This window comes from Acomys minous (assembly GCF_964271855.1).
Source record: "Acomys minous genome assembly, chromosome: 7".
Taxonomy (NCBI): Eukaryota; Metazoa; Chordata; class Mammalia; order Rodentia; family Muridae; genus Acomys; species Acomys minous.
The window spans coordinates 124,994,531-125,020,315 of NC_140488.1; the positions used below are offsets into that span (position 1 = coordinate 124,994,531).

General features: G+C 38.0%; 1 protein-coding gene across 6 annotated transcripts in view; it reads left to right on the top strand.

The window, feature by feature from the left end:
* The window catches only part of MAP7D2 (MAP7 domain containing 2), an 82,362-nt gene that overhangs the window by 35,666 nt on the left and 20,911 nt on the right, over positions 1 to 25,785 (top strand). For 3 of the 6 annotated variants that reach the window (XM_084791150.1, XM_084791149.1, XM_084791152.1), the window contains exons 4-8: positions 8,611 to 8,722; positions 9,516 to 9,614; positions 11,703 to 11,813; positions 19,316 to 19,446; positions 21,647 to 21,771. In XM_084791150.1, the coding sequence (XP_084647276.1) occupies positions 8,611 to 8,722; positions 9,516 to 9,614; positions 11,703 to 11,813; positions 19,316 to 19,446; positions 21,647 to 21,771 (578 nt within the window). The remainder of the gene's footprint in view (positions 1 to 8,610; positions 8,723 to 9,515; positions 9,615 to 11,702; positions 11,814 to 19,315; positions 19,447 to 21,646; positions 21,772 to 25,785) is intronic. The other 3 variants (XM_084791154.1, XM_084791153.1, XM_084791151.1) reach the window with 2 other exon arrangements.

Below are 25,785 nucleotides of genomic sequence, written 5' to 3' on the forward strand. Positions count from 1 at the left end.
TTTTCTATAAATTTAGTGTTTTTAAAGTCTCTGAATGCTTATTACTATTTTATTCACTTCTGTTTTTATAACAAAATGACACAGAATAAAATAAAGCAAAATTTAACAAGTGTTGGACAAGACAAGCAAACAGAAGGAAAAGAGCCCAAAAGAAGTCATAAAAATCAGAGATCTACTCATTCACATACTCAAGAATTCCATAAAAAACACTAAACTGGAAGCCATATTATATATGCAGAGGGCCTGATGCAGACATGTGCAGGACCTGTGCATGTTGCTTTGGTCTATTTGAGTTCATATGAGTTTTGATCATGCTGACTTAGAGGGTGTCCTCCATTCCCTCTGACTCTTATATGTTCTATTTTCTCTTCAGTGGGGTTCCCTAAGCTCAAAAGGGGAGGGCATTTGATAGAGACATCTAATTTAGGCCTGAATGTTTCCAAGGTATATCACTCTCTGAATAATGTCTGGCTGTGCGTCTCTATTCCCATCTACCACAGGAGGAAGCTTCTCTGATGAAGGCTGTGCAAGGCACTGATCTATGAGTGTAGCAGGATGTCATTAGGAGTTCTTTTTTTTTTTTTTTTGCTACTTTTTTTGTTTATTTTATTTTTTGAACAGTATTATTTGGTTTTCCTCTAGGTCCCTAGACTATCAAGTTCTTGTCTCAGGGTCCTGGTCACCCAAGGTGTAATAGGTATAGGTTCCATCTTGTGGAATGGGCCTTAAGTCAAATCAGATATTGGATATTGGTTGCACTCCCACAAACTTTGTGCCACCACAGTTGCCCTAGCATATATTGCAGGCAAGACACCATTATTACAAAGGGTTTTGTGCCTGGCTTGGCTTCTATGTTTCTCTTTTGACAGCATGCAGAGTACCTTCCTGTACCAAGAACATAGGGGTGAGGACTCTATGTAGGCACCACATCAACTTCTCCAATATTCAATGATTTGTGTAGGCATTTTCTTCAGCAATGGGGCCTTGCTGTAAGTTTGTGGAGAGCAAATTTGTCTTAGCAACAGCTTGGATTATTTGGAGATTCCCGTGGGACCCCTTTGGCCAACAACTCAATTATATGTAACCTACCTGGAAGTTTCATTTGGTGATGAGAGATAGCCAGATGGGACTCTGTCTCACCCATTATTTGGTGATTTCATTTAAATTACCTTCATAAGGCCAGGCATGGTGGTGCACACCTTTAATCCCAACACCCAGGAGGCAGAGGCAGGTGGATTGCTATGAGTTCGAGGCCAGCCTGGTCTACAAAGTGAGTCCAGGACAGTCAGGGCCACACAGAGAAACCCTGTCTCAAAAAAAAAAAACCCAACCCTAAATTGCCTTCATATATGCATATATTTTAGGAAGCTTTTAGTGTGTTAGGTTTCCATACTACCTCCAGAATTCCCCTTAATTATAGCTGTCTCTCCTTATATTCCCTCTCTCATACCCTATCTCCTTTCTCTCCCTACTTGATCCTTCCATTCTAGCCCATCTATCTAATCCTTAACTTTTTTCCATTTCTAATGAAATCTACCTGTATCCCCTAGTCACATACTCTGTACCTAACCTCTGTGGTTCTACAGATTGTAGCTTGGTTACCATTGAGTTAACCACTATTATCCACATATAAGTGAATATACCATATTTGTCTTTCTGGATCTGACATACCTCACCCAGGATGATTTGTTTTCAGGTTCTATACATTTACCTGTGAACTATTTTTTAACTGCTGAGTAATACTTCATTGTGTGAATGTACCACATTTTCTTTATCCATTCTTCTGTTGAGGCACATCTAAGTTGTCTTTAGTTTCTGGCTATTATGAATAGAGCAGCAATGAATATGGTTGAGCAAGTGCCCTTATGGTAGGATGTAGTGTCCTTTGGGTACATACCCAAGAGTGGCTCTTGAGGTAGATCAATTCCCAACTTTCTGAAGTACTGCCATATTGATTTTTATAATGTCTGTACAATTTTCCACTCTTACCAGTAATGGATGAGTGTTCCACTTGCTCCATATCATTGTCAGCATGAGCTATCACTTGTGTTATTGATCTTAGCCATTCTGATAGGTGAAAGATGGAATCTCAAAGTAGTTTTAATTTTCATTTCCCTGATGGCTAAGGATGTGGAGCATTTCTTTAAGTATTTCTTGGCCATTGGAGATTCCACTATTGAAAATTCTGTTTAGAACTGCACTTCGTTTTTTGTTTGTTTGTTTGAGACAGGGTTTCTCTGCATTGGAGGTACTGAACTTACTTTGTAGACCAGGCTGGCCTCAAACTTACAACAATCCATCTGCCTCTACCTCCCTGAGCGCTGGAATTAAAGGCATGTACCACCATCCCCAGTTTGCACTTCATTTTTTTAAATGGGTTAGTTTTGTTTTGTTTTACATCTAGTTTTTTGAGTTCTTTATATGTTTTGGATATGAGCCCTCCGTTGGATATGTAATTGGTAAAAATACTTTCACATTCTGTAGGCTGTCACTTTGAATGACAGTGTCCTTGACATGCAGAAGCTTTTCAGTTTCATTAGGTCCCATTTATTAATTGTTGCTTTTAGTGCCTGAGCTGTTGGTGTTCTGTTCCAATGTCTCCTGTACCAATGAGTTCAAGGCAACTCCCCAATTTCTCTACTATCAGGTTCAGTGTATTTGGGTTTTTGTTGAGGTCATTGATTCACTTAGACTTGAGTTTTGTGCAGGGTGATAAGTATGAATCTATTTGCGTTCTTCTACATGCAGACATCCAGTTTGACTATACTGGATACAGTTGAAGATACAGTCTTTTGTCTTGTCCAGTGTATCATCTCTGGCTTCTTTATAAAAAATCAGGCATTCGTGGGTATGTGGATTTATGTCTGGTTCTTCAATATAATTCTGTTGATCAACCTGTTTGTTTTTGTGCCGATACCATGTTGATTTGTTGGTTTGTTTTTTGCTATAACTTCATAGTATGACTTGAAATCAAGGGTGGTAATTTCTCTAATAGTTCTTTTATTATTTGAGATTGTTTTAGCTATTCTCTCTCTCTCTCTCTCTCTCTCTCTCTCTCTCTCTCTCTCTCTCTCTCTCTCTCTCTCTCCACCCCCTCTCTCTGTGTATGTGTGTGTCTTTCTCCATCCCTCTCCCTCTCCTTCCCTCCCTCCTTACCCTCTGTCTTTCTCTGCCCTCATGGCTCTGTTCTCATCTGTCTGCTTGCCTGTCCACATGGTCAAGCATCCTCTACCCCTTCTCCAAGCCCTAACTCCTCTCCTCCCAAATAAACGTCCTTACAGCAGATAAGTTGCAATGTGGCATATTTATCATTATTATAATATTGGTGAATATAGACGTTTAGGATTGGAGAAATTATAATTCTAGGTGCTGCTATCTGGTCTTGTCTTTGTTCGGTAGTTATTTTGTAACTTGGTTTCTGTTAGCCTCTCTGGCTTTTAGGAGAGAGTGGTGGCTGTGCGTTGCCTGGTAGGAAATTCTTCTGGCATCCTATTAGATGTAGCCATTGGGAGTATCTAAGTAAAAGGTGTTGCTGGATATTGGGAGCTGACACTTAAAAATGGGGATGAGCAGTGTCTTCCATCAGGATCTGTTTAGTTCACTGGGTGGGGGTAGAGAACAAGGAGAAGCCACAGCAGATCTGCTGCAGAGCTGGAGATGAGACTTGGGGATTGGACTTGGAGGAATGGAGGAAGAGGCAAAGATCTGCAGTTAGCACTGTACTTGTTTACCTGGTGAGAGTGGTTTGTGGGTTCCCAGGTTGCCTCCTGAAGTTTGGGGCTGGGATAAAACTAACGAGTAAGAGGAAGGAGGCTAGGAAGGGCGATCTGTGTGGTCTACTGGAGGTGGGAGCAGGGAAGGATTGGATTTAGATGAGCTGAGGGAGCTGTGTAGATCTCTAATCAAGCTACCTGCTTCCCTAGCCAGAGCCCACTTTCTCTTTTTTATAATTTTAAAGAGGACATGTGAACATTGACCATGGACTGAAAAGTGGCACCTACTTAGGGTGATTTGTTTTTGTTAGCAGATAGAGGTCTAAGTCTGCTCTGTCTATACCTCATTCTTATCACTAAGCAACTGCTAGCTAGAGCAAATCCTATAACCCCCTTTCAACTCTCTTTCCTCAGAACCAAACAAAGGTACTGGGACTGAAGTAGATGACCTGTAAAAGTGCCCAGCAAGCACCAAGTACAGAGTAATCATTAGAAATGTGAGACTCCAGTTATTTCAGCTGACTTTGGTTTTGGTGAAGGCAAAGTCAAAATAGAGTTCTAGAAGATGCAGAACAGTTTGTGCACTATTTAAAAAAATAAGCTACATCGAACTAGAGGTTGAAGGTTCAGAAGTCAAGTTTATTCTTGGTTTCATAGATACTTTGAGACTAACCCAGGCTATATAAGACCATGTATCAATAAAACATAAGAAAATATATTCTGAATAAAAATCCAAAGAAGAAAACTAAACAAAATTTGCATAGGCTTGGTGGTCTGTAATCCTAGCTACTTAGGAGTCTAAGACAGGAAGAACAAAGGTTCAGGGGATGCTTTGGCTATAGAGCAAGTTCAAGGATAGCCTGAGCAACTTTGTGAGACTCTATCTCAAGTAAATAGTTTAATAAGAGGGTTGAGGGTATATCTCAATGATAGAGCACTTTCCTAACACATGTATGTCCTTGGGTTCAGTCCTCAATAGTGGTAGGGGAAGCCAGTTTATGAGAAGGTATTTTGATAATTTAAGATAGATTTATCAATTCTTAGCCTGTATGTTATTCATGAGTCACTGGACTTGCCTATTTTCTTCCCATCCTCCATTCCTTGATGACTTAGAGTTTGTATTCTTTCTCCCTGGCCTTCCTATTTTAATTCTTGACATCCTGCTAGATTGCTGAATCAATGGAAAGCTTGTAACTACTTCCAGGACACTATGAAATGTCACATTAGATGTTTCTCATGCTTCAGCATATCCTGCAGTGTCACAAGGGTCCACTTTGGAGGCAATTTCTGTGCATAGTTTTCTTTTATAGAACATTAGTGTTGGAGACATTTAATGTAGTCAGTCTCAAACTCCTTGTTGATGAGGGGATATTATGTTAGATGGTTGGTTCTGATACAGCTTAATTTTTAGTAGTTTAACTTCTGGATGTTTCCTAGCTCAATGCTTTCTTTTATCCCTAACATAGTAGAGACTATGATCTCACCCCTTGTCAGCATGAACAAAACCTGAAATTGCTTTTCTCTTCTTCCTAGGAACAACATGTCACAGCTTTGGCAAGTTAGATCTGTGCTATGAGCTGGGTTTTCTAAGGTTGTGTAGCAACCCAAGGAAGCAGAAGCTTGCCTTTGTCACCTGCTCCCACCCTGAGGTTTCAAGAAGACTCAGGTGTAGCTTAGGGACTTCCCACACATAGGGTGACCTGTTAACCACATCAGGGTTAGTATACTGCTGATATAAAGACTTAATGTTTTCGTGAGTGATCTAAGTAGGATTGCTTTGCCCTGTGGGAGTTCTCCAAAGGAAGCCTTCTGTGATCAACTCTGGTTCTTGAACAGCTCAATGAGTTCTGTTGAATGGTCAACACCTGGCTATAGAACCTTAATTTTTCCCTCAGTATTAAATTTAAGTTCTTTCAGTCATGTTCTCTCTCTTATCAACCAAGAAACATGTCAGTGGACATTTTGAGTCATCTGCCATAGGGCATTTTGCTTCTCTAGCCTATGGGGAAGTGTTACAGGAGTCTTAACTTTCTCAGTCTGATAATTTGAAGATCATAAGAGGGCTGTCAGCTCCTATCTCTCTTGCATCTCTTCCTTGCTTGATATTCCTTTGATGTCCATGATGATGTTGTTTCTAACCTTATGTGTCCCAACACAGACGTGGGTGGTCTCAGTATCCCTTAGTACCACATTAGGGGTCTAAGAATGGCCAGAACCAAATAAAAAATTATCTTGAAGCAAAACAATGACTCAGTTACATCAAGACCAGGTCATCTGGAATAACATTTCTTTTTCTTTAAGGCAAATCCAATACCCTGACTCTTAGAGGCCTTGAGAATTGGGGTACCAGCAACACCAGTTTTCTTGTAGTGGAAGCCATGTCCACTATCCACTTGAGACCTTGTCCTTGAACAAGGTCCTTGGTAGAAGTCACCTCTAAGTGACTTCCTATAGCATTCCATATGCCATATACCTTCAGAAATGAGATGCTAGAACACGTTCTTGTTACCTCAGGTCTTATTGGACAATTCCGTATTTTCATCTAATCTTCATTCAATGTAGCTTCTTGAATAATTGCCCTGGAAGGTGGGGTTTGGAGAAAGATCAACTTTTCTTTCTTGTGCTAAACAAATAACTAACAAAAGCTTTCAAAAAGTAGCTTCACCTCTTTAAGTTGGGTTGACACATCTAAACTTCTCATGCTGTTGTTATTGCTTAGTAAGCTAGTAAAACTCAAACTGGGTGCAAAAGAAGAAATTTCTGAATTTACCTAGACAAAAATTTGACTCAGCTGAAGGCTGGCCACTCTTAGAGGGCCCTGGCTGGATATAGAAATCTGTTTGTACAGAGGAGACCTCCTGTGAAGAATCCTGCTGTGGACCTATGAGGGCTTGAATACCATCCATGAACACATACAGTAAAAACCCCTTCTCTTCCTCTCCCTCTTCCTCCTCCCTCTTCTCCTCCCTCCTCTGACCACCAGGTAACAGTGTCTGGATCATTCTGTACTAAAGGACTTTTCTTGACTATGTATGTATATATGTATGCATGCGTGTATGTATTTGTACATACTAATTCTAGTTTTAGCTAACATAAAACAATGGATTTCATTTTAAAGCTTTAATTTCAAGTTCAGACTCATTTAGCACTGATAAAAAGACTCAACCACCTCAGGTACTAGATCTAGTCATTAACCTTGTATCACATGGTGATGTAAGTAATATTATCTTCATTTTATAGGTGGAGAAATTGAAGCTCAGAAATGTAAAATGGTCAGAGGACTAAAAACTGTATCATAAGTCTACTCAAAGTCCAAAGAAATAAACCTCCAGTATTATAATCTGGAGTAGCTCGAGAAATTGAGGGTGGTTAGCATGAATAGATTTTCTGAAGTTGGGTTTTTTCCCTAAAGTTTCCAGGGGTATGTCTGGCTTTATGAAAGCAAGCAGTACTTTATAATTCTGCCTCCTAGAAAGCTGCTTAGTGATAATGCTGGCTTGAATGGTCTTTGTTCTTACTGTGTCACTGTGTGTGAGTTTCACTGTCTAAGAGGTCCTTCTGGTCCTTCTGACATGTAGAAAATCTATCAAAATGCATCCTGAATTAAATTTATTATAGGATAAAGTGTTTAAAACAAATTAGGCTATTAGTTAAATACTTTTGTTTAAATTCATGTAATATAATACTATTTAGTCTAAGTCTCAGGTAGCCATAATTTGCTCATCCAGTGGTAAAATTCTATTCCCTCCTAATTCCAACTTTTATCTGGAAGACCACCAGTATTGATCAGCAAAACTTAATGGCACAAGAGCATCAGGATGGGACATCCAAGAAATGTACACTCATGGCTGGAAAGTGCCTGACTCTAAACTAGAACACTGATGCTTAAGTCATGATTACTCAGTTTTTACTGTTCTAAATTAATTTTTCTTGTTTGTTTTTATTAAGCCACCAAATATCCAAGCTACACACTTTAGCATACAATAGGGTTAGTCTAGCCCTAGAGCACTGCAATGTAGTGACCAGGCTTCTCCAGTAGAGGTAAGGAGATGAGCTGGTATTTGCATTGTCATTGAGGCAGAGTAAGAACACCTTCACTTCAATTTCAAGGACACTTTGGTAAATATGGGTAATCTTATAAGTCCTGCTTTACAAGAGAAACCTGGTGACTTTATTTTCTAGTTAAAAATTACTTAGTCCTTGCCACCCACCCACCTCTACCTACACACATACACGTAACTGGCAAGGCATGAGCATTTTATTTTGTAACCAGAAGTTTCAGTGCCCTTCTCAAATTGTGGACTATGTAGTATTATCTTAAGAGCAAGATGAGCAGAAAATTATGTAGAAATGGATTTCAAAGATGAAAATGGGGCATTACAAAATAGGTTTTAAAGTTAAGTGCTGTCCTCAAAAGCTATATACAAGGGTGGAAAATTCAAATTATACTTTAAATTTCCTCAAATCAGGAATAGTTTATGCTTTAAATTAGAAAGGGTATATTTGGTACTGGGACCAAATTTCAGCTCTTTTCACCAGACTTGAGACAGGCTTGAAAGAGTTAATGCTTATTGAGCATTATTCATAAGCAAATCAAGCTGGCATAGCAACAGCTTCTCCCCAGGGAACAGAGGGGAGGAGACAGGACAGGACACAGTGTTCACAGTCCCTGGTTGGAGAGCCAGCACCAGTTTAGCTGTATTGTTTACTCTCCCACCCCACCAAAAGGCACTGGTGTGGTGAAGAGAGCACATGTGCCTGGGTTTGGGATGCTGAGCACAAGAAACCCCATTTGGTGACTCTTCCCTGAGCACTAAGGCAGCAGTGCAATGCGGCGGAGTAGTTGATACTGTTTCTGTTAATATTCTATGCATTTTGCGTTTCGTAAATTGAGCAGGAACGCCTGGAAGCAATGATGCGCCGGTCCCTGGAGCGTACACAGCAGCTAGAGCTGAAGAAGAAGTGCTCATGGGCAGGATCACCGGCCTCAGGGCCTGGAGGACGTGATGGTGAGTCTACTGCTATCTCTGCATTGCAGGGCCCCTATGGGAGGGAGATCACGGCCATGACTGGATGTCTGCAGCATTGGAAGATCCTGTGCACAGCTTTATAGGCACCTTTCCCGATGTTTAAACTGCTTCCTATGTATGTGTATACATTTCTCATAAAGGGGAGCTGTAATTCTTCTTGCTATCAGATACTTGCAGCATGAATACTGAGTTTTCGGAAAGAGCAAACAAAAAACAAAAAAACCGCAGAGCCTGGTAGTTGGTCTGAGCACACACAGATCCAAAAATAATCACAGGAAAGGGAAATGGCAGGAGGCACAGTCATAGCTCTAGATGTGACTGGAAAAGGCATAACAGTTACTCTCTTAAGAAGGGCTGGGCGTTTTCCTTCATTGTGATTTTTTTTTTTTTGCTCTTTTGATTTTTTTAAAGCAGCTTACTTATTTTATTATCTAATTCATAATCACCTTTAAATTTCCAAAGGCCTAATTTATGAGTTATTTCTGCTATTAGGATGACTTTTCCTTCTTTTCAATGTCATAGTATGTTTAATTGACCTCAGTATTACGCAGGAGTTGTGTATTACCTCTTTCTTAAATTACTGTCTCTTGACTTTGCCATCTTGTGCTTTTAACCATTTGGCAGTGAATACACTTTTTTTCTTTTTTTCTTTTGAAAAGGCAATAACTCATTTATTACTTTTCTGATTTCTTTATTAAAAACTAAAATGCAACAACAAATTGGGACTTTTTCTTTTACCTCTCTTTGCTCTGATTTTTTTTTCCCTGTGTAGGTGAATCAGAAAATACCCCACCCCTTCCTCTAACTTTAGCAGCCAGCACCCTCCCTTCGGACACAGGGACCACTACAGCTGCTGCCGAGTCCACCAACGGTATACCCGAGCATCACCATGCCATAGTGTTCTGTGATAACTGTTCTGATCACCCTTCTCCATCACTGTGTATGTCTCAATTGTGAAACCACTCAAATGTGAAATCATTTTCACAATTGATTTCTTAGACTTCTCATGACTTTTTCCCTACAGCTGTGAACAATATGTCCATATGTTTTTGTTCCTTTGTCATCACAGAGCTGCATGCCTTATATCTTAGTGTCCTAGAGACATTTCATCCTCAATCACTAACTTCTGCCTTTATAAAATCTCATCAATATTTTCCTTTTGTGCATTTAGACATTTAACAATCTCAGTCATCTTGTTTTAGGTATTAAGTAGTGAAGCACTTTCATTACTTCTGGTGAAAAAACAGAAATCACATGGGTTTCTGAACAGAAGAATACTTGGGCTTTGTTAATATAATGGATTTCTGGAGAAGTGTTTGAGAAGCAGTGTAGGGAATTTATTAGTATCAACAGGAGGACTCCACATAATCAGATAACTTGGCTTTGTGCTGGACTGCACCTCTCTTCCTGTAAGATACAATATATGGAAAATATACACGTGAAATAGAACTAGCAAAACTTTGTTCTCATTTAATAATGACTTTAGAAGTGCTGTACATTTGACTGGTAAAATGAAAATGAGAATATAGAATGGATGTGATACTTTCCAGCAATATAGAGAGGCATTTTAATAGTAGAAATAAATATCTTTTGTTTCTGCCATTCCTTTGACACAGAATATCCTTTTTGGTAGTACTAAGTAGCACAGATTTTGTTTTCTGGATTGAGACTTGTTCTTCCCCCATAGAAAAGCTAGTAACAAGGTGATGTGAGTTACTCAGACATACAATCTATGGGAATGCCAAAAATATCAAGAAGAAATAATATTTTAATGATGTATTTATAAAAAAAATTAAACCACAGAACAATCCGTCTTAAACAAAATAATGAATTGCCTCCCACTTCCCCTCTTTTCCCCTCTCCTGTTTCCCCAGGGAACCTATGCTAAGCAAGCAGTCTACCACCAAGCAACATCCCTAGCCCGAATATTGAATTTCTAGATACTAGTGCTATGCCAAGCCATATCAGAGCCCGAGAGGGAAAAAAAAGGAAAATATGTATAGTTATATATGTGGTTTTATCATTTGTGGTGGCTGCTTTTCCAGAAATTTAAAGTAATTAAAAATTGAAAAGTGGGAATGTAAAATTCAAGACTTCATTTCAAGTATAAGTATTTTGTATATCCTCATTTAAAATGTGTTATACTTTGATTTTAGCTTAACTAAAATGAATTAAGATTGCCACTTGGTCAGCAGAAATTGTCAGATATGAGGAATTCTCTCATTTAAAAACATGAGTTAAAATTTGAAAATATTAGGTGTTAGCTTCTTTGACAGCAGTGCATGCATAGTTTTACTTTTGCCTCAGGTTCTGACATAGCTTCACAGGGCAATATCAGTACTTTTCTGTTGACTGTAATTATTTAATTTAGAAGCCAATACACCAAATGTAGGGTCTATGTCTAAATTCTTACTATACTGTTAAAGCATTTACAGAAGAGCTGTTTTGATTTTATCTCTTAAAGGTAGGAAGAAAATCTGCAGTTGCTAAAGTTAGTGCTACTTTAAACACAACTCCTTGCATTACAAATTATATTACTTTTCAACCTGAGCCTCAAATAACCTTCAGGAAAAGTTCTGTTTCAGCACATAGTTTTAGTCAAGGTGTTGTATATTTCTGAGAACAATTGTCCCTGAGTCTAGGTTAGTTCTATTTTTGTTTGATGTGGATATATTTTAAAGTTTCCAGATGTAAAACACTAGATGGGATTGGCATGTTTTAAGCTGAGTAGCTGAGTGAGTTTGAAAGTTTAAATTAAAGAGAAGGGCACAGGAAAGAAATTGCAAACCAGTGGCTGCTGTAGCCTGGACATTTCCAGGTTAAGAAAATGGAAGCAGTGTGCTGTGCTGCAGTGGAACACCACTTGATGTATGTGGATGAGGACAGGAAGGACACTGAGATATGATTTCACAGGCTACAGTGATATGAAAACCAATGTCTTTAATGCATTTCTCTGCAGCATGTGACAAACTTTCAACATCAACCATGAATTTGCCAAAGCAGACGGAGCCTCCTATGAATAAACGCTTGTCTTCATCCACCGTGGCAATATCTTATTCCCCAGACCGAGGCAAGTGAATGGGTAGACCTTGTCTCTCCTGTTTGCTTCTTTCTGGTGTGAGCTTCTTAACATTGCCCTTTGTGAAAGCCTCTAGGGTCTGGCTAACAGGAATTTGGAAAGTGGTATTGTTCCATAAGGAAAGGTTATAATTGATCAATAGAAATTTATATTCTCCCAGTCTGCAAGAACTTATTCCACAGAGCGTGGAGGTTTTTAAAAAAGTACCTTCTGGGTCAGTTACATGATTTTTTTTTGATTAGCCAGAGGAGAATTGATTAGTCAGAGTTATCTGGAGGACTTGATAACATGGAAAAATTGGGACTTTGAAGTCATTTGTGGTTTGTAGGTCTGCCTGTTTTATAAATGAAAACAAAAGTACAGAAATAGTAAGAGGTTGTTTTTTCCAAAAGGAAAAGAATCAGTGACTTTTTTAGGCAGTATTTTGTTTTGGGAGACAGTATATAGAGGGACATATACTACTTTCAGAACCTGAGTAACAGCATCTGTGTTCTACTGGAGGGTCAGAAGAGTCATTGGAGGCCTGAATTTTTTTCTTTTATTGTACATAGATTAATAAAGAGAGGGTTCTTGTATAACATGCATAATCTAAAGCACTGATGAAGGAAAGTGAGATACTAGAAGACTATTGAGGTTGTGAGGTCATCACCGAAAGGTGAGCAGGAGGAGGTTTGTGACTTGGAAGAGGCTGATGGGCCTTCCATGTTGTCATTCATTGGTATTGACTTTATCTCTCCATCCCAGAGGTATGAGATGTATGTAGCACAGTCCACATAAGTGTCATAAAGCTGCTGATTTCTGATTGCCCATTTATGAGTAACCACTAGAAGCATAGAAGGGAGGAAGAGTTTGAAGAGAAAATACTTAATACTTTTAACTCTATGGCTACTTATTTAGGGAACATATTCCGTATTTTCGTTAATTCATGTTGATACAGGTTGATCTTAAATTCATTTTTTGCATTGATGAAAATGCAAATATAAACATGCCCTATCATGGTTGAAAACTGAATTATATGCTTGTGTGTGTATTCTAAATAGAAAAATTTTAATCTCTATATCATTTACTAAGTAGACATCCAAACAGTATATCTATATATTTTATCCCCAAACCAAAACATTTTAGTGTTGGATTTTATTTTTTCTTTTCATTTTTTCAGTGTTTGTTGTTTGGGCTTTTCTTTTTGAGGCAGGCTCTCATTCTATAATCCAAACTGGCCTTGAATTCCTGATATTACTACATTCAGTCTCAGGTGTTAGGTATAAATCATCACATCTAGTAGACATTGAATTTTGGATCATGAATTCTACCTACTGTCTTTCATTAAAGCCAATAATTGGCTATTATTTTTGTACTTTTGTGTAATTTTGTTCTTTAAATTCTTTAAGCTAGGAAATCATTTATTTTTATACTGTTATGGGATGGTACTTTTCAGTTTTTTTAAATTTGTGTTTTAAAATATATTTTTAATTTTTTAATTTTTATTGAAAGTAGATTCTTCTCTTACCCAGTAGATCTAAGCCACAGTTTTTCCCCTCCCCACATTCCTCCAACCCATCCCACCTCCCCTCTTCCCTAGATCCACTTCCCCTCTGTTTCCTCTTCAGAAATGAACAGGCCTCCAAGAAAGCCTAAAATGAGGGTTTTTTGGTTTTGTTTTGTTTTTGTAGGTATGACCTTTCTTTTTCTAGTACTAGATGTACTTAGTGAGTAAAGAAGTCCATATAAATTTTGGAAGCGGGGTTAATTCTCTTCATCTAATACTGGTCACTGTGCTTGGTTTTTGTTGTTGTTGTTGTTTGTTTGTTTTGTTTTGTTTTGTTTTTATTTTTGAGACAGGTTCTTACTGTGTAGCTCATGTTAGCATCAAACTCAGGATTCTCCTGCTTCAGTCCCCAAATGCTGTGATTATAGGTGTGTACTTAGCTCAGGTCACTTGTTATAGTGTGTTGAATTAATTTCGATGCCATAAGAGAATGAATGAACTCTCCTAGACGCTTTTTGTTTGTTTGTTTGTTGTTGTTGTTGTTTGGTTTGGGTTTTAGAGACAGTTTGACTGTCCTAGACTCACTTTGTAGACCAGGCTGGCCTTGAACTCACAGAGATCCGCCTGCCTCTGCCTCCCTGAGTGCTGGGATGAAAGGCGTGGGCCACCATGCCCAGTTTCTCCTAAACTCTTAAGTGATGCTTTATTTGTTTAATTTTACTGGGAAACTCCAAAGCTATACTTTCTTAGGATTAGTTTTTCCATGTTTGTCCTGCCACCAAAATGTTAAATGCCATCATTCACTGTCTTGTTTAAACATTATTTTCTTTTATTTTAATTCTGCTTTTTAAAATTTTAATTTCATCCCTCAGCTCATTGCATGCACCTTAGTTCCATGGAAACTTTTCTTGTTTCAAGACTGCTGATACATACACAGACTTCTTTAGCCAGAAGCAGAAATACATACATATTCTCTGAGCAGGCCAGTGACTGAGGTAAAAGAGAACAAGCTGTGAAGTTAAAAACAAACAAAACAAAAACATGCCTGAAACTGTTTTGATCAGCCTTGGATTAATTACTGATTTATTTATTTATTTATTTGTTTATTTGCATTTTGTTTCTCATTTGCTGGCTGTATGAAATGCTTTCATTGGTTAATAGCATTTTCTGCCTGACATTATTTTGTTATTGCTGCTTTAAAGATGAATAATGTATAGGTGAGTAAATTATTTTAGCATTGGTAGCATGTGAATCAGGTGGAAAATCAACTTGATGAGCTATGGAGGTTAGTAGACTTTTCTTAGGAGATAATTTGGATAAATTTTCATATAGTAGATCTTATTGTAATGAAAGCCAAAAATGGTGGTGAATGCTTATAATGCCAGCTACTTAGGAGGCCTAAGTAGGAAGATCATGAGTTTGAGGCCAGTTTGGGCAACATAGCCAGACAATATCTCAAAATTTTAATGTTTAATTATAATAAGTATTAAATGAGATCATAGTGTAAATAAAATAACACAGTGGTTGGTACAGCATAAGAGCTCAACAAATATCTAAAGCCTTGCTAATTCAAAACATGATCCATGGACCAGTAGTGAGAACTTTTGTAGAAAGGCCAGCTCTAAGGTCCTCCCTAACCTACATGTTAAAGTCTGAGAAACACTGGACCAGACCATAGGTGGCCTTCCTTTACCAAATAGGATTAAAACATGACGTCAATATTTAGGAGGACAAACATTCTCTTCAATTTGTAGCTGAGTAGCATAGTGTCCATATAAGGTTGAGTCTGGTCTCCATTTCCAAGATACAGTGTATTCAGTGAAAATTACAACAAATTACATAGGATCTGTTCTTGTTATTTTGGGGGGGGGCAAGATCTAGTGTAGTCAAGGATGGTCTCAAAATCACTACCATAGCTTAAGCTGGCCTTGACCTCCTGATCCTTTTGCTTCTATCTCCCAAATTATTGAGATTGCCAGTATGTGTTACTATATCTAGCTATAAAACCTCTTAAGTGGTTATGATGTAATTTGGCAGTTCTACTCTTAGATATCGAGCCAGAGAAATTAAAAGCATTTCAAAGGTAAATGTTCTTAGCAGCATTATTCACAGTAGTCACAAGTGGAAACAACTTGAAGGGATAAGCAAAATGAAGTATACCTATAAAGTATAGTATTGTTTAGCTTTAAATAAGAAAGGAATGCTGATAGGTGATATTCAGTAGATGAAGTTTGAAACTATTCTCAGTAAAAGAAGGCAGTCACTTTCACACGAACTCTGGTTCCCCATATTTGGCCATGTCCCCTTGATGAGGAAGCCCAATGGCACTCGGAGGAAGGATAGCAGACTACCAAGAAGAAACTTGATACCCTAGCATCATATTCAAGGGGAGGAGGTCCCCATCAGTCACAGTATGGGAAGGGGAATGGGGTGAAAGTGGGAGGGAGGGAAGGATGGGAGGATGCATGGGATGGGATAGCAACTGAGATGTAATATGATGATTTTATTTTTCAATAAAAAAATAAAAAAGGCAGTAAAAATGCCATTAATTATATAATTCTGCTTATATAAAATGTCTGAAATAGGCAAATCCAGAGATACAGAAAATCGATTAATGTTTCACATGGAGGCAAAGGAAGAAAGGTTAATGACTGCTTAATGGATAAAAAAATTTCATTTGGAAGCCTTAAAAAGATTTGGAATTGGGGTTATGATGGTGGTTATGATATGGAGATTATATAATATGTTGATTTTACCTCATCAATAACCCTAATTTCTTAACCAATAGGAAGTATCCTCATTTTGAGGAGGAGAAATGTTTCAGGGATCCCTAAGATTACGCCCAGTTTTAATGATTTGCTCAGAAAATTCAGCATACAGGTATACTCTACTCTTTTATTTATTATGATGAGAGGATATACAACAAAATCCACAAAGGGGAAAGAAATGAGGGACAAAGTATAGGAAAGACAAGGCACAAGCTTCCAGAGTCTTTCCAGTTAACCTACTCAGAATGCATTCCCTGAAGTGAGTTCAGACAAGAATGAACTGCCAACCAGGAAATTTTTTTAGATATTTGATGCTGACTTTTTACACAGGGATCTGACCATGTGAACTCCTTGCCCAGTATGTATCAAGATTCTGTACTATTGAAATGAAAGTAGATATTCAGATTGTTTTGCCATAAATCATCCACTCACCAGCTAATGGTGGGAACCTTGACAAAGTCTTAGATTCCCAGACATTGTTCAGAGACCCACCTTAGAATGTTTGTCTTAGGTAGCCATGTTGCTTCCTTGTTCCTTCTAAAGTCTTTTCACCTGGTCCCAGCACGGCTCTGTCCAGTAAGTTGAAGCTTGCCAAACCACCTTCATGTCTGAGGCAGTGTTAAGATGTTACAGGCATGTACAAGAAGTGCCCTTCTTGAGGGCTCAGGAGTCCCTATGGAAAACAAGAGGCTGAGACCTTCAGGCCACTTGGAGCAGGAGATTCATTGATCAAGAGATACATTCTCCCATATGAATTCCCACTGTAGTTTCTCTCACTGTGCCCCAAGGTACTTAATACAGTAAGAGAGTAATTCATTTTAGTCTGTGATTCCAGACAGACTGCCTGAGGCTATCAGTCCCAAAGCCCCCTTCTGTTGCTGACACTGGCTTATCTGCCTGATGAGTGTGAATAGTATATGAATGTTGTGTATGGGAACTGTACCAAAATTGGCCCATCACAGCTACCTCAGTCATACTGTCATGTGCAGTATCAAAAGTTGATTTCTCATTTATCCACTATATTTGCACAAACTTCTTTTTAAAAAAGACAGAGCATCTTTATGGGTAAGGGAGGAAGAGGAGAAGAAAATAGAGAAATTTTTAATTCAGCTTAATTAGAAAAATATCATGTTTAGATATTATTCAGAATCAAATTCTAAATTTTCAAGAACTTATCTTAGGTATATGTACCAAGATACAGTAAAGTAAGTACAATCAAGCCATAAGTGTGTTGTTATAAACCACAGCTGCTTTTAAAAATCAAACAGAATATGGCACTTAGACAGCCTTTTTCAGACTGTAGCTTTTGCAAAGAGCGTATATAGGCTCTACATCAGAATTATAGCACTGAAGAACAGCTTGGATATTTTTGGATGGCACCATTAGAGGCCCTGTCCTGTGAACATTTATATATAACCCAGGTGGTCCTGCAGTATTCAGGATGTTTCACAGTTTAGAGACCAAAATAGGAGTCTCTGGCTGAATTGAAAACTCCAATGTATATCTCTTCTGAAAGTTTCTTCACATCCTCTTATTTTTAGAAAAAAATCATAGTTAAAAAAGGAAAAACAAAACAAAACCCAAAACTCAGTTTGAAACTTGTTCTGGTTTCAGCACTTAGTTCCAGTTCCAGCCTACCCACTAATGGCAAAACCAAGAAAAAGTGCCCCTTCCATTTCCATTGAAGGAGAAAACGAAAACCACTCCCTGATTGTGATTCTTTTTTTGGCAGTTTTAAATTTTTAATTAACTTATTCAGATTACATCTCAATTGTTATCCCCTCAGTTGTATCCTCCCGTTCCTCTCTCCGTCCCTCCTTCCCTCTTTCACTCTATTCCCCTCCCCTAGGTCTGTGACAGAAGGGGACCTCCTCCCTCACTATATGGTCATAGGCTATCAAGTCTCATCTTGGTAGCCTGCTTATTTTTTCTCTTGAGTGCCACCAGGCCGCCCCACCAAGGGGAAGTAGTCAAATATGGGGCACCAGAGTTAATGTCAGAGTCAGTCCCCGCTCTTCACACAACTATAAAGAATGTCCCGTCCATTGGCTAGATCTGAATAGGGGTTCAATGTTTACTGCATGTTTGTCTTTGGTTGGTGCAGTATTTTGAGCAGACCTCCCTGGGTCCAGATCCGCTCGTCATGATGTTCTTCTTGTCAGTTTCTAGGACTCACAGCATGCCAAAAGTAGCCAAGGAATCCCTTGAGGCAACACTCTTGGAGTTGCAGTAGTATCTTCAAATTCTGTAGGCAGCTTTCACCTCTTACAACAGAGAACATCTTAGCTGTTTCATACCATGGTCAACAACGTCTTAGCCAGACGAGCACCACAGGTTCACTCCTTTCTCCATTGCCAAACATTTTTTTCTTTATTTTGTGAATTGGAGTTATTGTAGTAATCCCCAACTCTGATGTCAGTCATTTCTGGGGGCCCCAAGAACACAGAGTTTGATGATTTATTAGTAGAACTCAGAGGACTCATAGCTCATGCTATGATTTATTGCAGTATCAAGATATACAACCAAGTTAGCAAAGAGAAGAGTGCATGAGAAGTACAGAGAAAACCAGGTGTAAGTTTCCAAGGATGGCCTATGAGACTCATACAGGATAAGCTTCATATAACAACTCATATAAAATGTTGCTTACTGAAGAAGCTCTCTAAAGATTCAGTGTCCTGGGTTTTTACTAGGGACAAGTCATGTAGGCACCTCATACCAAGCAAATACCTGGACTTCACATACTTAGAATATATTATTTGTATAAACAGTTGTCTTTTCTTTAGCACTCACCAGTAAATAACATGAACCTTCCTAAAATCTAAAGTCCTAGATACTGGCCAAAGATCAACTTTGTAAGAGACATGGAAGGACAGCAGTCAGGAGTTCTGTTTTTCCTGCATAACGAAATTGAGACTTAGAGACATAAAGTAGCCTGTCCAAGGTAATTGAGCTATCAGATGGCAATGCAAAGTTTGCTTAGCTCTAAAGTGCATTAACCACTCAAATGAACTTGCTATTTGAATCTTGGAAGTCTTTCTTAAGATAAGATCTATTCTGTATATAGTATAAAAAGCATACTATTTCAGAAATGTGGCTTAAACATTACATTTTTAAAGAAATAAGTTCTTTTCAACCCCTGCTTCTCCTGCCTTTTCCATCTGTGTTTCCTGCACTCTCTGGGTATTATACTATAACATTATACTATAACTTTCTAGTATCCCATTCCTGTTCTCATGTAGCACTTGGCAGCCCTCTTAAGTCTTCATACAAGTCCTCTCCAACCCGGGCCACTGAGAGAAAGAAGGTTGCACCTATATCTGGCATAGGCGATACTGGGAAGGGAGCTGTGGCAGGAGCAGAGCCTTCACCAGTAAGTTGAAAATGCCCTCTCTCACTCTTTTCTGTACTGTAGTTTGTCATAACAGTGTGATTGTTTCTACCATTGACTTGAGGTCTTTCTCTTTCAAATCTCCAGGAACAGTTCAAAGGATACAGTTGGTTTAAGTTTTTACCAAACGTTGGGAAATTATGAAACATTTTGCATCCCCCTAAATCTTAATACCTTGTATCAGATTCCTAATGATATTGTTGTGACAAATAGCTTTTCTTCCAGAGGACATGAGTCAGAAGGAGTGTTGCAGGGGTCCTCTCTGCTTCTTCAAGGCTTTCTGTTTCTAGGAGTCTTGCCTCTGTATACAACCCAAACTGAGGTTCTAGGTCAACCTTCACTCATATCCTTTGAATGTTTTTTAAATGTCATATGGACACTGATGGTAAAATGACTATTGAGCAGGTACCCACAATTCTACATATTTACTTATAAACTATATGTTATATTGTTTGTGTTATTATTTGCTGCATAGCAAAGGACTCTGAACTTTGGCAGATTAAATAAAAACAAATGTCTTTACTCATAAGTTCCTTGGGTCTGAAATTGAGGGTAGTTAACTGAGAGTTTGGTAGTTTTGGTACAGATTCTTTCATGAGGATTTAGTCAGAATGCTGGCCATGGCTATGCCATCTGAAGGCCTGACTGGGCTTCTTGGGAGACATCCATTACAGGGCTACTGAAGGATGGACAGCCTCAGTTCCTCACTGTAAGCCTATACAAGCCTGCTTGTGAGTACAAAATGGCTGACTTCTAGAGCAAACAATCCAAGAGACATTATCAGAGGGAAACTGTTAATGTCTTTAACCCCCAACTTGTGAGTTAAGCCTTATGTAGGTTATTAAAAGCAAGTCACTAAGACCTATATTTATAGGAGGGGACCTGGGCTCCACCTGTTGAAGGAATCAATATATATGATTAATTGTGTTGATTATGTATCAATTGTTGATACATAAAAAATTGTTAAAACTTCTGTATTACCATTGAACTTTTTAGTTTTGTTCATTATTTATTATGTTTATTATTTAAAGTCTTGGAGATCAAATCCAGGAACTTACATATTACATAATTAATCTACCACCTATCCTAAATATTTGGCTCTGTTGAACACTTTGTGAAGTGTTTCATGAAAATTCATGATAGCTCTAAGAGCTAGTATTTTGGACTCTTAGATTTTCTGTAAGATGGATTATTTGTGGAAGAACGTTGCCATTTGTTGGGACCAAATGAGGACTTGTTACAGAAAGGCAAAGTAAGGAAAGAGGGTGAAGCTCTTTTTATAGGCTAGTCAGTGATGCCCATTTCCTTCTGCCAAGAGAGGTAAAGGAAAAAACAGAGAGAAATATATGTTTTGCCCTCTATATTATACCATGTATGCCTCAGAGTTTACAACTCAGTATCTTAGATATTAAAAGCACCTTCTTTGGTAAAGGTTTTGTAATAAGTATATATTTTTGTTTGGGTTTAATGTTTTAAATTATTTTATTTTTGAGATTATAATTACATCATTTCTTCCCTCCAAGCCCTCCCATATACTTCTTGCTCTCTTTCAAATTAATGGCTTCTTTTTTACATTAATTGTTATTGCAAACATATATGGATATATATATGTATGTGTATATGAGAATATATATGTGTGTGTGTGTGTGTGTCATGTATATATTCATATTCATTCCTAAGTATATAACCAAGTATGAGAAAACCTTTTGAGTTGTTAACCAGGGTTGTCTAAGAGACTCCCAAAACATTATAGGCTATTGCTCTTTGCCTTGGCTTTCCCCCAAAGGTGGAACTAAGTCCTTATTGCTGAAAACACCATGTACTTCAGACACAGGGCCCAGAGGCCTCTGAGTTAGAAGTATATGTTTTTGTACTCTCTCCAGTTCCTATATGTTTACGGCCACAATATGGTGTTACCTCTTGGTAAGACAACAACATGCAGGGCAGATGATGATCTCCATGTTGAGGCACAAAATTATTGTTCCAACTTGATTACCTAAATGTAGTGATCTCATGGTATCACAAATCTCTACAAAGATTCATGTCACGTGAAGCATTAGGCCTTAATATTGATTGATACCTCTGTAAGAATATGGTATCACTCCTATATGGGGTAGTTTTTCAAATTGTAGAAGTAATACCAGTAATGGACTGCAGCCATCATATTCTTTGTCCCCAACAGATGGAGAAAGTGAAGAAGGGACGAGTGACATCTTCTGTTTCTTCTGGGGGTATTGGGTCCCCACTGAGAAGATGTGAGCCTCCTGAAGACATTGCTAAGAGGTCATCTTCTCCTGTGAAATCCAAGTAAGCACATCCTCTTTGCCAGAACTCTGATGGTTAGTCAGATTAGCTTAGTTTAGTTCCAGTCAACATTGTGGCTTCTGCTCTGCCAAAAGCATGACAAACAAGAGGGGGTGAGCAGGACAAATGCCCACCTTTGAGGTTTATGTCTACATGCATATGTATCTTCTGGATAAATGATGGGCCATTTATAAGTTTGTTGCTTTGTATGATAATGTTAAGCATTTTCTCTTTGGGGCCTTCAATTCCATTTTTTTCTCTTCTTTATTCCCTCTGGAATTATCCTTTCTCTTTTGATGAACCATGTCTAGCTTTTTATTGAAGTGATTGTATGGTATGTGGGCACCTGCTCACCATCTCCTATTATTGGTGATTAGCAATTTTGTTTTGGAGATAGTCTCATGTAACTAAGAACTGATTTTTCTGCCTCTGCTTCTACAGTGTTGGGATAATAGGTATGTGTTACCACACATAACACCATTTTCAAATAAAACACGTAATTTTATTAGGTATAGATAAACTTAATAGGGACAATATAAACAAAAAACAGATTCATGATCACTGTCCTAAGTTACTAAAAGATTTTACAAACAGTAATGGACAAGAGTGATTCAGTGAAGGATCAGTGAGATGCTTTAGTTTCTAAAGGTGCTTGCCACAAAAGTTTGATATTTGAAACCCACTTAAAAGTGGAAGAAGTTGTCCCCTGACCACTACACATTGTACCATTGCACATATTTGCCAATCATGTGTACACACAGTAATAATAAATAAAAAGGGTGATTCAATAACAACTTAGTCTAGAAGTGTTGTGGAAATGTATTAGTTTGAGATATTAAGACATAAGATATTATAAGAGAAGGAACAATGTGATTTTAATATGGAAATATAGAAACTTTTTTTGGTCTTTTAGAGGTTTTTGTTGTCATTAGTTGATACAGGTGTCTTTAAACCCAGGAGAACCTTGAGTCATAATCCTCCTAACTCAAACTCTTCAGTAGCTGGGATTACATTTTCTGCCACCGTGCTCAGTTTACCCAGAAGTTTATGCAGAGCTACATAAGATTATCTTCATGAAAGTATATAATGTACTTTGAGCATATGTCCCTCAATATAGCATTTGAGTGGAGACCTGTATAAAGTGAGAGAGCAGGCCTCAATTGGAGCTTTGTTAATCTGAAGCTCATTTGCATTATATCAGCATTTTATGTTCAATTAGTGGTCTTCTTCAAAACTGCTTTCAGGCTGGGGGTTGTCTTTAGTTTTTGCTGTACAACAGGTGCTCAGTATATGTCTGTCTTAGTTCATTAGGACTACTTGGATGCCTCACATTTAGGCTTGGGGATGCATATTTGCATAGACTTTATTGCTTGTGCATCCTTGATCTGACTATTTGAAATCTGAAGTTTTTGGAGGCGTGGCATGATGCTCAAAAAAGCTTTGGAATATGGAGCATTTCAGACTTTAAAACTTCCTATTAAGAGTGATTAACATAAAAATAAGCAAAGAAAGTGCTCACTTTGGCAGCACATATACTAAAATTGAAATGATACAGAGAAGATTGGCATGACCCTTGCACAAGGATGACACTCAAATTCGTGAAGCGTTCCATATTTTAAAAAAATAAGCGAAGAAAACAAAACAAAAAGAAAACAAGAATGCTTAACTTTGGTTAAAAAGTTAAGAACTCTAAAGTTTCTTGGTTTTAAAATGTTTAGAAAAGCCAGACTATAGTCATAGCATTTGGGAAGCTAAGGCGGAAGGATCACATAAATTCTAGGCCAGCCTGAGCCAGCAAAGGCTACATATTGAAACCCTGCTCCCCCAGTTAAATAAAACTAAAACACTAAGAAAGATAGGTTCCCATTGGGTGAAAATTAGTGGGTATGGACCAGTCAGGAGAATCATGGGAAACTCATGTGCAGCAAGCAAAAATTAAGAAAATCCAGCCAAACTATACAGTAATAAAAAACATTGGTCACAACTGCCCACAACCACATGAGTGGATCTCAAGAATGTCATAATTAATGGGAGAAGCAAGTTATAGAAGAATGTCAATAATTCCATTTATTTTTAGTTCCCAGATGTAAACAATGTTCTTCAGAAATATATATGGTAAAATGAGTTTCCATGCAAATAAGAACATAGTAGACATAAAATTTAGCATGATACTGATCTCTTTGACTGAGGAAAGGAGGGGTTCAAACAAGGAAGGGCCACACAGGAATTTTTAGCATAATAATAGTTCCTTTCTTCTGGATTATATGGTAGATGTGTGGACATTTATTGTTTCCTTGTTTATAGCTTAACATATCTTATAAACTTCATATGTTAAATATTGAAAAAAGACAAAAGGAAACTTGATATTAAAAATGGTGCCATATATTAAGTAAATTCCATTTATTTTTAACATTTTATCTGTGCAGACTAGTGATATGGCTCTTGTTTATTTTTTAAACAATTTTCAAAATTATTTTATAATTTTCATTCACACATGGGGTGTTTTGCCCACATGTATGTCTGTGCACCAGAGTGTGCCTGAGATTCCTGTGGAGCTTGAGTCAAAGAAGGTTGCATGCCACCATGTAGTTGCTGGGAATTGAACCCAGGTCCTCTGAAAGAGCAGCCAATGCTCTTAACCCCTGAGCTATCTCTCCATCTCTGGGTATGTTTGTAAGGGAGTTTCTAAACTATGTTAATTGAGATAGAAAGAGACATCCTAAATGTGGAATGTGGCATTTCATGGGCTGGCTAGCTGCAAGCAAGCTGAGCATCAGTGTTCATTGCTGTTTCCTGACTGCAGATACAATGTGACCAGATGCCCAATGTTTCTGCCATCATGTCATACTATTAACCAACGACCCAAACAAACAAAAGACCACAAGTCTTCTTTCCTTAAACAGCTTTTTTGTCAGATATATAGCTACAAGAAGAAAAATAACTATCTAATACAATCGGGTATTTTGGATATGTCAAAATAAGCACGTCATTGCTCTAAATCACATGCTCATGGAAACCCAAGAACATTTAATTGCTTCTCTCTAGGTGCCCTTCGCATAGATTTCTCCAGCAGATGCATGGTATGATTACCCATTCCCACAGATAAGTGACCATAGGGCACTAGAGCTCCCTGTGTTGGCAATTCAGCTGCTGTTTTGTCACCACCATTTTGTTAATAGGGCTTTAGATTTTTATCTGAACTTTTCCCAGTAAAAGATCATTGAAAATATCAAATGATATGTATTTGTATACTTACCCAGTCCATAATACTAAATGTTTAAGTCTTACCAAAGATCATTTGAATTTGGACCGATTTTTAAGCCTTTCTGTTTTGACCCTTTTAACTTTAAAGAATTACAAGAACCCTTCCATCCATATTTGTTCTATCATTCCCATCCCCTGTATTAGTAGACACATACCATTTTCTTCAAGCACTACTAAAAGTGAGTTGCTAACAATATGTCTCTAAAGAACAAAGGCATTCTTTTACATATTATAATGGTTGATCTTCATTGGCAGCTTGATTGGGTTTGGAATCACCTAAGAGAACACCTGGGCATGTTTTTGAGTCAGTCTCTAAAGAGATTTAACTGAGGAGGAGGAGAGACCCACCCTGAATATGAATGGTACCATCCCATAGCCTTGGGTCTCAGAGTGAATTTTAAAAGAAAAGAAAATTAAAAGGAGAAATATGAGCACCAGAGCATTTAAATGAGCATTTATCTCTTTCTGATTCCCAACTGAATGAAGTGTGACTGTCTCCCTCTCCTACTCATGCTACCATACTTTCTGTGCCATGATAGTCTGGCTGTCCCCTCATACCATAAGCCAAAAATCCCTTCTCCCTGGAAATAGATTATTTGGGATAAAATCAAGAAGGCTGTTTATATTCCCCAATCCCAAGTCCTCATTAATAAACAGAATACACACACACACACACACACACACACACACACACACACACACACACACAGTGGGGGTGAGAGAGAGAGAGAGAGAAAGTTATTCCTTACATGA